The sequence below is a fragment of the Actinia tenebrosa genome, unplaced genomic scaffold (genome assembly GCF_029948245.1).
Source record: "Actinia tenebrosa isolate PJP-AT-01 unplaced genomic scaffold, QUT_ActTen_1.0 PGA_scaffold6__47_contigs__length_16458017, whole genome shotgun sequence".
In the NCBI taxonomy this organism is placed as follows: domain Eukaryota; kingdom Metazoa; phylum Cnidaria; class Anthozoa; order Actiniaria; family Actiniidae; genus Actinia; species Actinia tenebrosa.
Genome location: NW_028292583.1, coordinates 12,356,066 through 12,368,084, shown reverse-complemented (window position 1 = coordinate 12,368,084; position 12,019 = coordinate 12,356,066). Strand labels below are relative to the sequence as shown.

The 12,019-nt window shown below is 43.8% G+C and overlaps 1 protein-coding gene across 1 annotated transcript; it reads right to left on the bottom strand.

Annotated features, from left to right (window-relative positions):
* Nucleotides 1-8,088: 8,088 nt before the first annotated feature.
* Nucleotides 8,089-11,458, bottom strand: LOC116287770 (uncharacterized). The gene is made up of 7 exons (XM_031694457.2): nt 11,308-11,458; nt 10,665-11,006; nt 9,927-10,031; nt 9,756-9,833; nt 8,948-9,067; nt 8,775-8,879; nt 8,089-8,448 (listed from the first exon to the last, which is right to left on the bottom strand). The coding sequence occupies exons 2-7, from the start codon at nt 10,726-10,728 to the stop codon at nt 8,309-8,311; spliced, it is 612 nt and encodes a 203-aa protein (XP_031550317.1). The 5' UTR covers nt 10,729-11,006; nt 11,308-11,458; the 3' UTR covers nt 8,089-8,308.
* Between the last annotated feature and the right edge of the window lie 561 nt (nt 11,459-12,019).

Below are 12,019 nucleotides of genomic sequence, written 5' to 3'. Positions count from 1 at the left end.
CTCCCCCACCTGCAAATCCCTCCAGTGCGTTTGTATAAACTTTAACTCGTTAAATTTATCCTTGTCCATATATTCTATGAAATATCTTTAAGTGTGTTGCCAAAGTCTCCGAGGTTTTAAAGCCCTTACAACACCACCTGCAGGGAATTCGTAGGTGTTCAGCATATGCAGTGATCTCCCTGCAAATGACATCGTAGTCGCTGCTTACGAGCACCTTATAGCCGTTTTCTTCATACCTCTGTAAGAGCAGTTGCTGATCCTCAGATAACCTGCCATTGCCTTTTGGAGTCTTTAGCTCTATGCAGAATCCACAGTAATGCGTATGCGCATTCAAGATCATTAAGTCGGGTTGACCGCGTTGATATCCTTTCTGCCAGCACTTTATACGTTTGCCGTCCGAATCCTGCAGTTCACCTAGACCAGGGGCTATGAGCATTTGGGGGTAAAACTTGCGGATGTAGTCCACCACCTTTTTATGCAGGTCAAACTCATTTTCTATTTTGAATACCAACTTGTTTGGACCGTCAAAGCGCTTGTCTATTGCATATTTACCCGTCTTACGCAGCGCGGGTAGGACTTCCTCAAAGACCCAATCACGAAACTCCACAGCTTTGGGTAGTTTGGAGCTAAATATCAGTTCGTACAAACCAGGTTCGGATATAAACACGGCATTTGGTTGCGTAGTAAAGGAGCGGTGATTCGCAGCCCCTTGTAGATTAACCCATCTTTTCTGGTATTTCTCAGATACGTGTGCTCTAATTGCATCTCTAGGGCGCTCATAGCCCAACGCCAAAGCCACCTCCTTCGCTTTGAAGTACAAAGTTTCGCCTTGCACTATGCATTGCAGTTTCGTACCGTTGTTTTCAAATATTTGCAGCATTGTATATCTAAGAAATATTTTAACCCTAATATGCAACACTTTTAAGTTGGTTCATTTCTACGCTCAGTTGCGCGTCAGACACGACGAAGACGTAGCAGTTTATCTTATCGCCGTCGCCGGCACTGGTGTTCTTGGTGCGCTTGATCTCCAATGTTATGCCATCCTGCGTATTTACTAGACGTAAACCCTGGCCATGTAGGTCTTCGTCGTTAATGGTGCGCATATCAATCCACAGCGCATACTTATCCTTAAAGAATTCCTCGGGGCTAATTTGGTCGCCAAACTTGCGCATTGCCTCCCTGTACACGTCTGCGGGCTTTATCCCCTGCGAGTAGACCTTGTTTGGAACGCCGTTGATATTCACGTTGACGTTGGTAATGTTGGGGTTATGAAAGGCCTCGGAGTCGCGCTTACCGGCCTCATAGGGTTTGGCAAACACCAACATCAACCCCGTGAGACTTCTTCGGGGGAGGTTAATGCTTTGGTTGATAACCTCATCCGTCTTATCCAGGAAGCTGAACGTCTTATACATCACTACGTGGTCGTATAAGAATGCCTTTCCGGAGCTGTATTCCATGCCGGCGCTACGGGCCAGCTCTTCGCTGTACACGGTTTCGTACTGTAATTCTAGATTAGTGATAGAATAAGGATCAACAGTCCCGCTAATTGCGCTGTCCATGCCTCCAATGACGTTCGTAGTGTCCGCCAGGGTTACTTCAAACTGCAACTCTGCCAATTGTCTGGGGTAATACACGCCATGGTTCGTAATTACTTCAAAGTCCAAAGGGATAACGTATTTGGTACCGTACGCAGTTACTACCCTTGTTGCGTCTGCTACTGCGGTCGCATCGCCGGAGTCAGTAGGCGCCGGGTTGGTGTCGCTGCGAAGCTGACGTAGGATAACGCTTCCGATTCCCTGCTCTATCTTTTGTGCACGGTCAAAGGCCGTCAACCATAAATCTTTGTACGTGGTGTACAGATCGTACCTATTTAAGTCTAAGAGGGATTCCCCGGCAAACTTGATTCTCATCTTAGAGACGAGGTTCCTACCCACATTATTGACGGTATAGCGCTTGTCCTTGGTGCTTGGTTGTATTGCTAGGTCAAACCTTAACGCCAGGGTGCCAGGAACCAACACTAGGTTATCCGTTAGGCGGGGAACGCCCACATACAGGGTTTCTCCAGGCTTTGCGCTAGAAGGTGTGAATGTGACCCGGTGAAAGGTGCGTTCTGCTTTCAGCCCGCCAACCTGCTTAGGTAATACGTTGGGATTTAACTTTGAGCTTATCATATATAATGGAAGTAGAAGGAACGGATTTTGATCCCCTTACCGAAGAAGGTCAAGTCGACATTAACGATGAAGAATATGAGTCTTTACTTCCTAATGACAATGTAGACCCCCGAGGCCTTTTTGATAAATTGCTGAACAAGTATGGCGTCAGGGCCAGCGATGCTATGCGTTCTTTGAGAGATAAATTCAAGTCTAAGAACCCCCACACGCCCATTCCAGAATACTTACAAATGGAATCCCTTGGCGTGCGGTCGGACTTAATAGCGAACATCATCGAGGACCTAAGAGAGCGATACCCAAGCCTAAACCTGGCTCTTTTGGACTTCCAAATAGGAGACAAAGGGCAAGTTCAAGCTAGAGAATCGGGTAGGGAAAAATGGCACAACCTGTATCAAAGGAAGAATTCCAGCCTGCTTAATAACCAGCTTCCAAAAGGAGTCACAAATGCGCTGGGAGCGCCCAACTTGACGATGCTAAGCACTTCGACTCAAAGGGATACAGAAGTTGCCAGGGAGGCCTTTGTTAGTCGCCTTTCACTGCCGGGTAGCGAAGATGCCCTCAGATCCGCAATAAGACTGCAAGAGGAGCGTCAAGAAAGACTTAGCCAATTGGGGAGCGACGAGACTGCTGAAAAGGAAGCACTTAAGAAGGAAATACAGGAAAATAACATAACCATTGATGACCTTACGCGACAACTCGACTACGTAACCAAGGAAGAAGGCGGTATCGTCAGTCGCTTCGAAGCCGTCCAAGAGGAAAACCAAGCATTACATGAACGTATAAGAGAATTGGAAGACGAATTCATTAAACAAAATGAACTAACTACTAAAAGCCATGCCGACGAAATCGTAGACTTTAGGAATAGACTTTCTAAGGCGTTGGACGAAAAAAGCGGCGCAAGGAATCAGCTAAGGGCTGCTTTGAATGAAGCGGCGGGAAAAGACACGGAACTACAGCGCTTAGGACAAGAATTAATGGAGTCTGTTGACAGAGAAAGGCAATTGATGGTGGACAAGGCAGTGGCGGAGGAACAAATACGGCAACTTCGACAGGCCGTCGAAGACTTGGAGTACGAAATAGATCGACAGCGAGTAATAATCGAAGATCAAACTCGCCCTGAAGAAGAAAGGGAGGCAGCCCAAAAGGAAGTAGAAACCCTTCAGGAAAGACTGGCGGAATTACAAACGCAAATAGAAGGTAAGGAAAAGGAGCTGGGGCTTACCACCAAGGAAAAGATAAAAAGAGCTCTGGTGAAGTATGGTCTTCCGCTGGCGTTTGCGGTTGCTATTTCAAGCGTAGTAGGAGTTATCCTATCCGCGCTTAAGGCTACGGGCGCGGGCGTAAAGAAATTAGGCAGTGGACTAACGGACTTGGGAAAAAAGATGGCAGCCGGTCTTCCTGGGCTGCTGGGTTCGGTTGTTTCCTTGGCGCTTAGGGCCGGCGGAGAACTGTTGAAGTTTGTGGGGAATAACATTTGGATCCTCGTAGTAGCTATTGGAGTGGTACTCCTGAAGAAGATGAAGGCTTAATCTTATCCTTGTGTATTACTGGTGGCTTATCGTCGTCGGTCGCCCGAGGTGTTCTCGACTGGGGATAAGTAAAGATAGTATTCGCGCCGCCTTGATAATGCGGAACTAAAGGTATGGCAGTCATGGTGCTAATGGGCTTATGATTCCAAATAGCGTCTGGTGGGGGATTGGCCAGTGGCGTAGAGGCATTTAGTCGAATGCGGCTGCCGCCCCCATCGCTGGGTCGAAGTTGAAGCTTTGCATATCGGCAATTGGCTATTATGTGAAAAGTTATTGCCGTTAGGTTTTCCCTACTATACTTATAGGGTTCCGAGGAAAAGTGGGCCGGGATCCTAGTATTGTTCTTCTTCCTGTAAGGATGTAATGGCTGGTCGTTCTCATCGACGATTCTAAACCCGGCGTTACAGGAGTATCGCGTTGAAATGCAAATAGTGCATATAACCAATCCTAAACCCCCAACCTCCACCCACAATCCGGCGTCTTGCCAAACATTATCTACATAGGTTTTTTCCTCAAGGTAATGAAAAAACCAACCTTCCTTCATGTGTGGGTTATTCATATATTACAGGAAACAAGTCCCCTTCGTTAGAAGGTCAGGAAATAAATTCCCTTCTAGAGACTAACCACCGTAAGAGTGCTAATGGTTGCGTGATTATAAGGCTGATCTCTTTGATTTTCTATACTATTTATGCAAACGCTTCCAGTATCGTCTACTCTCACTTGTAGCTTTACCTTCCCGTGGCAATCGGCGACCATATGGAAAGTCCAAACCGATAAATTTTCATCGCTGCCGGGGGGCGGCTCTACGGAGAAATGCGCAGGCTCCCTGTTGTTTGTCTTATTTCTCATAGGCTGCAGTACGCCGTTGTCATCCAGGAACCTAAAGCCCACGTTGGCGTGGCTGCTCGTGCCAATGCAAATACTACAAAGGATTAACTTCTTTCCTGAGTAGTTCAAATTCACGGACATGCCCGTGACATCAACCCAAGAGCTCTGGGTATATTTTTTCTCGCCTGTGTAAGTCGTATAGACACAATCCACTCCAGCTACGTAGGGGTTGTTCATCGCCATATATAATAGCTCAAACCAATGCTTGCAGCTGCTAGGCCGGCTTTTAGTAAGTTATGGTCATATTCCTCGGTAACCTTCTTTGCTGGTTTCTTTGGTGGCTTTTCTACATGCGCCTTCTTTGATGGTTTTTCTACGTGCTCCTTCTTTGGCTTCTCCACGAAATGGGGAATGTTCCTAAGAGTGTCAGAGTTCACGTCATTCACCCCAAACTTCATATCCTTAGTAGCTCGTTGAAGTTTGTTGTTGTAACCCACGACGGAATCGGCGTTGATGACCAAATTACTTGGCATTAACCAACAACCAGGACTCAAGGCATAATCCAGTCTAACCTTTGATTGCTGCACCGCAAGTTGATATCTTTGAACTGACTTAGAAATCTCATTCTCGATAACAGCGCTTTCGAAGAGAACGAGGAATACTTGTTGGGTTTCCTGTGACGCACCGGAGGCACTCACGATAGGGCTGCGGGTGCTAACTTGGGCGCCAAGGACGCAATAGACGAAGGCTTCAATACTTCGGTTAATCCTTGCTTGGTTCTTCAGGCCAATACCTTTCGCGGCAAAGAAAGGCGCCCATGGATATTTCTCTTTGCTTTCTATGAAGTAAATTAAAGTACCCCTCGATGCTTTACCACCAAGGTCGGAGAATTCCCATTGACTTGGGTAGCCCATGCCCGGAGTTTCTATGCTGGCTCCGACATACGAAGCATAAGTGTACGTTTCTCCTAAACCATGTGCGGCACCTTCTTTATTGCGGAAGTCAGGGTTGGTAAGCTTAAACTCATTCCTTAATCGCTCCCATGCGACTTTGTCATATTTGTTATCCTTCGGCTTAAAGATAGTGTCACTAGGAAGCGGTGCTCCTAACTCAAACAATATCCTACGAATAGTAAAAGCAACATGAAATCGCAGGAAAGGAATATGGAACATGTCCGCGGCTATACCGCATCCTTTAGTAGCAGCCCAGACGGCAAAGTTTAACTGCTGCGGCCAATACCGCATGTTGGGACCTGATAACCATTCTCTGGATTCTTTCCCTGAGGTATGTTTCATGGCAGTTTCTCTAAAGATGTCTCTGACTTTTATTTCGAAAGTCGTAGAACCCACGGGGATTTCTAAGGAGGTAACCATCTTAGCAAAGTCATTTGCGCCGCCTTTGTTGTTGTAAAACGGGTAATCCTCCGTTGCCGGTAATAAATTCTCTGGAAAATTAGGCTGCCTTTCTTTATGCTCGGGTTTTGGGTTCTTTGGCTCCAAGTCCGCATTGCTGTACATTCTGGAGCCGTTATAGTAAATCCCATCGGGTCTTCTTTCAAACTTACTAGGGTCTGCATGCGGAAACATCTTCCTAAATGCTCTCCAGTTTGCATAATCCCGGTTGTCGTGATGTGGCTGCTCCTCTATGTTATTCCCAAAAGCGTCGTACATTAGTATATAATGGATGTTATACCTTCAGCACCTCAGTTGTACCCAGATGTTCCCACCATAGGTCCTACAGAATTAAACGCCGAGAACTTTCGTTTAAACAAGGCGAACTTAATACTGGCTTACTTGGAAGGGCAAGCGAAACACTACGAAGAGGTCAGGAAAAAGTACGCCAGAGCCCGAAGCATACTACATAAAATCGCGATAACTTCCGGCTCCATGTCCGTGGCGTTAACAGGCACTGGCGTTGCTACTTCGCTTACTGGACCTGGAATAGTCATTGGCATTCCTTTGGCAAGCGTTGGAGCTGTCTGCGGCATTGTTTCCGCTGTTACGACAGGCATTATAAAGCAATTGTCCGGTAAGATATCCAAGCACGACACTCATATAGCCCTAGCAAGAGCAAAGGCTAACACCATTGCCGACTTGGTGTCTCAGGCTCTGCGGGACCGCCGCATAGACGACACGGAGTTTTCTTTGATCCTCGCGGAGGAAAAGAAATACGGGGAGCTAAAGTCAGGCAATAAAAAAACCATAGTGAAAGATCTTTCCGAGGAATCTCGAAAACAGATCTATCAAAAGGCAAAGGAAGATCTACAAAGAAAACTCGCTCAGTAGACATCGCATGGGGATTTAGGCTGCACATTTCATCTTCTCGGAATCCATACTAATAATGGGTGGTCAGGGTCAATTTCACGGAATATTTCGTAAATTACGTCGGGGTAATAAGGAATATCCTTATCCAGCCGACAGAATAACCACTCGGCCCTTTGCATATCTGGGACATGAGGAATACGCCTACCGGTAATTTCAGACAAAAGATAGGGAATAGCTTTGTAATATTTCCCTAGTTTTAATTTTTTCAATGTCTTTCGTAGACTTTGTGGGGTTGGCTCTTCTAAGTGGTCTATGATTTTTTTCCTTACTTCGTCGCTTAAATATATCGGATGTAAACCTTGGATATGACTCATCCAGTCTCGGAAGTATTTTAATCTCTTATATGGCGTTTTCTTACGACCTCCATTGGCGTAATACTGCTCTCTGGTAGCATTTGGTACGGCATTACGAATATTCTTACCACACTCGTAACACTGTGCTGACGTGTCGTCTTCTATCTGCATTTTTTTACCACAACACCAAAAGGGTTCTGGCTTAGGTACGATAACTTTAGGTCTTAGACAAATTATGCAAAAGTCGTTAACAAACTTCTTACATTCATGCATCGTATATTTATAAGATATTTTAACCTCCGTTTGCAGTACCCAACAGAGCAGCAGTTAGGGACATTTCGCGCTGCCGGCGGATCGCGCAAGACCCCCTGTTCCGCGGGTTACCGACCTCCAAAAACCCACCCCCCCTGGTGTTTTTCGACTTGTGATTTTTGGCAATGCCGGCGCTTCGCGAGTCCACCTAACTGCTGCTCACGAACGTACGAACGTACGAACGTACGAACGTACGAACGAACGAACGAACGAACGAACGAACACACGAACGAACGAACAAACGAATGAACGAACGAACAAACGAACGCACGAACGTACGAACGTACAAACATACGAACGAAAAAACGAAGATGGATGAATGAATGAATGAATGAATGAATGGATGGATGGATGGATGGATGGATGGATGGATGGATGGATGGATGGATGGATGGATGGATGGATGGATGGATGGATGGATGGATGGTGGATGGATGGATGGATGGATGGATACAGAGAAGTATGGTTATATTGAAGAAATAGAAAACGCGCGCACGTGCTGTGTGCTGTCATAAAGCACGTGGGGGTTGGCAGAACAGGAGAGAAGTGTTAGGAGACGCGTAGCGGAGTGCTTCTCGACACTTCTCGAGTGTTATGCCAATCCCCAAGTGCTTTATGACTGCACATAGCACAGCAAGCAAGCTTTCTATTTCTTATATAAAATACAAATTACAATAATAGATAGAAGTGACGCAACAGAAAGTGTGCACGCGTGCAATGTGCTCTCATAAAGCACACACTCAAAACCAATCAGAAACCGACATTCATAACAGTTATTTTATAATCACTGGGAGGATTTCCCGAGAGGTGCTGTAGTACGTTGTACTTACTTACGAGTCATTAATGGTAGTCTACAAGCCGTAAACACATAGTCCACATGTTTTGGGACATTTTGTCATCATGAAGTTTCTAATACCAAGAGACCCTGAATCACACCCCCCTGACACGTGAACAAACTGCTGGCACGTATGAGGGAAAAGATCTTCACATGCTGAAAATTGAATTAACATTCAGATTACTTGAAATCAACTTTAGCCTAGCTTTCTTTTAAATATGCGCCAGCAGTACGTCGTGCTTTAGTGGTCTCTCAAAACAAAGCCGGGAACTCTAAAGGGGCGTATTACAAGTCATAGCTTCGAGAAGCTTCAAGTAATTGTTACATAGTGTTCAACACCTCATAGCTCGCTTGCGATTTTAATATCCGCCCGCAGTAACGTGCTTCAGCGGTCTTCCAAAACAAAGCCGAGTGGTGGATTGCCACCATGACGACAAATACGTCATAGCTTGGGTTTGATAGTAGTATCTAGTGGTACTCACGTTGACATCCACTTCCATACCGGTCTAGAGGAATAGTACCATCCCAACAACACCCAGATGCTGGATTGAGTCTCTGACATCTTGATATTGGCGAAGCTGGGAGTTCTACAGGTGAAACAATAGTATGAGGCCATAGTAAAGGTGGTTTGTATTTACAATCAGATCATACTTACTGCATACTCCACATCTATATGTACAGTGTTTGAAGTCATATCCTCCCGGCGTGCAATCCAGTGTCTTGGTCATCTTTTTTATTAAACAATCTCCTGGGAAGTCATCGTAACATAACTTCTCTGCAAGACGAATGATATGCGTATTCAGTCTACATTACATACATAAACCAGCCTGTCTAATCACGAGCAATTCACGTGATATAATAATGCGTATCACGTGCAACAGTCTTTTGATCACATGTTTTTGTTGGTGTCAGACGTGCTACGAGAATATTTTGTTGTCAAGTGTGTTATTCGACATCAGTCAATAAGAATAACTTCAAATTTCTACATAGTTTAATAAATAATATACAATTACAGGGATGGATGGGGGAGGACATTTTTAATGCGTAATTCGTAAATTTTAATTATTTAGCACTCGGTTATATTTATTTGTTATTGGATTGTAATGCGCAGTAGAAAACAGAAATGTTGATTCTTGCGCAGTATAAGTTTGTTAATTTTTTAAAATAATAATAATAATGATTATTATTATTATTACTGTTATCAATATTGTAATTATTATTATCAAATTTTATACCTGAGACAACCTCTGGACTGAACTAGTTTGAGGTCACGGCTAGCTCTTAGATCTCAGATAGAAATACAATATGGAGTTTTGCAATGAATTAAAGGGAAACCAAGAATAGTATTCCTTAAAGACTTAACTCGCATGTGTTGCTGAGACCAGGAATTCGAGACCCCAGCTGGGAGAGACACCACTAAGCCACCCTTGATTAACAAAACACATGTAAAAGTGGTGACTTACTTGCACATCCCTCTTCATTAGGGCCTGGTGATGGTGTATGCCAATCTCTACAACATCCGTACTTCGTCTTAGTACATGCTGAAGAGATATAACTATCAGTTAGAGGCTTTAATCACACGATACGACAACCTATAGACATATATACGAACCAATAAAATCGATTTTACTCACGAGGGGAATTGACTTGTCCAGGTTTAGTTGGAGGCCACGTATTAACCACCGTAGGAAGGGTCGTAACGTCTATGTTTAATAAATCCATTATTCCTGGGACTATTGCTGGATCGTTTTCAAAAACGAGTTGGGGACTGGGTCAAGTTTTGTCTTGCAAGTGCTTGTGGGATCGTTACTAGGGATAGAATTCGACTATGTGCCTTTGATCTCTTCCAAATTCGTCTAGTGAATTAAATTGTTAGCCATCGTAAACAAAAATGCCAAAGTATAACTGCTGTGTGCAAGGATGTAGTAACAGCCATAGGAACCAACCTCCAGAATTCAAGTTTTATTGCTTGCCAACGGACTTAGAAATGCGTAATAAATACGATGTTGTTATTCAAAATGACAATCTGAAGATCACGTCTACAAACACAAGGATCTGTGTGGATCATTGGCAAGGCGGTGAGAAATCGAACCGAACTCATCTATTAACTATGCTGCCATCTATCTTTCCATGGCGAGAAAGACATAGAAAAGCATAAATGCGGCCCTCGGGATGTATATGGCTTATTGCCTCCGTTCTCGGTAATTAACTCTTACATATACGTGCCGGAGATCTGAAATCTGAGACCGAAAGGAGTAGAAGTAGAAAGTAACCATAGAAAATGGCCTTAGATTTTTACGTCAAATGGACATCTTAGTTTTTTCTGAGTATTGTTGATAAAAAGGTACTAATAATAACTCATGAATACTCACCTGCTCTACCAGTCCATGACTGGCAAATGACTAACACAGTACATAGTGATATCACTTGATTCATTTTCGACGCTCAGTTCTATTCTCTTTATAGTGTCTTTCCGTCGTTTTGGATTCTGAAACGATTCTAGAGTCCACCAGTATTTATTCTTTCCACAAAACGCAGGCATTTCCCTTTTTCGTCGTGACAAAATAACTTTGCCGTTCGTCATGCATTTTTGGTTGTGAATTGTAGAGTCGGATAGTTGAACTTTTGCTCTTTTGTCGGAAGAAGTTGCCAAGTTAGCGCTGAGTCGGGCGGAGTAGGGTTTTCTTCCAACGCCACGAAACGGAAATGGTAGTCTACAAAAACACGTTGTGACGTACTTTTAGCTTGTGCTCTTGTGCATTAAAAAGTGCGCAAAACGTTTAGAACTTAAAACGAAATGGATTTTATTTTCGCACACCAGTTATTAGTAAAGACAAACCCGGCTGTTGCTGGAAAGAACACGGCGTCAAAATATGAATTTCAACCATGCAAACACCAAATATAACTGGAAAAACACCTCCCCCCCCAAAAAAACCTTTCATAGTTTAAAACAGGAGGGACTCTCGGTTTAAAAAGAATTTAAACTGGTTAAAACTTTTATTTTTTAATTCCTACCTTTAAAGCAAAAGCTAGGGCAGTATTGACGCTGATATACAATTACTGAAGCTCAGCCAGTAAAGTCGTTGTGTTTCAGATACCTTGAAATAGAGCGGAAGTCGAATGTGATGTCCACCCTGACCTCCACGTACCATTCCCCCCCTGATTGCTACCTGACGTGATAAAATCCATTCAAATGTTATGTGGTTAAATAACTCTGCTATTCTGAGTATCATGTGGTGTGGGCTTTGGTTTTCCAAGGCGGTTAATAAGTGCCACGCCTTCAAACGGTAGATTTAAGCCAAGTTCTTCTGACCATTAAATCTGTTTTAATATCTCAATTACGGATATCCTTGGATCAAAATCTAGTTGATAAAACCAAAGTGTAAGGTGGAAGAACCCTGTTATAAAACAGGCAAGGCGAACGGAGGTGGAAGAGGAACTCAATATTTCTTCAACCTTTAATTTCCTTTATAACATTCTCCGCCCTTCAGTTACAGATCGTGCTCACTTTTGACCTGTGGAGTATCGAGATGATATTTACGACATGATTGAACCAATTGGTTTCAGTGATAAGTATTTGTGCAAGAAACAAACGATTCTCTTAACGATGGTAATCGATGCCGAGGTTAAGTATTGGCGGTTTGTTATCTGATATGATTTGTGCAAAGTAAACTTTTAAATACTTTTAATGCTTTTAAATACTGATATTGATATTCATCTTACAAGC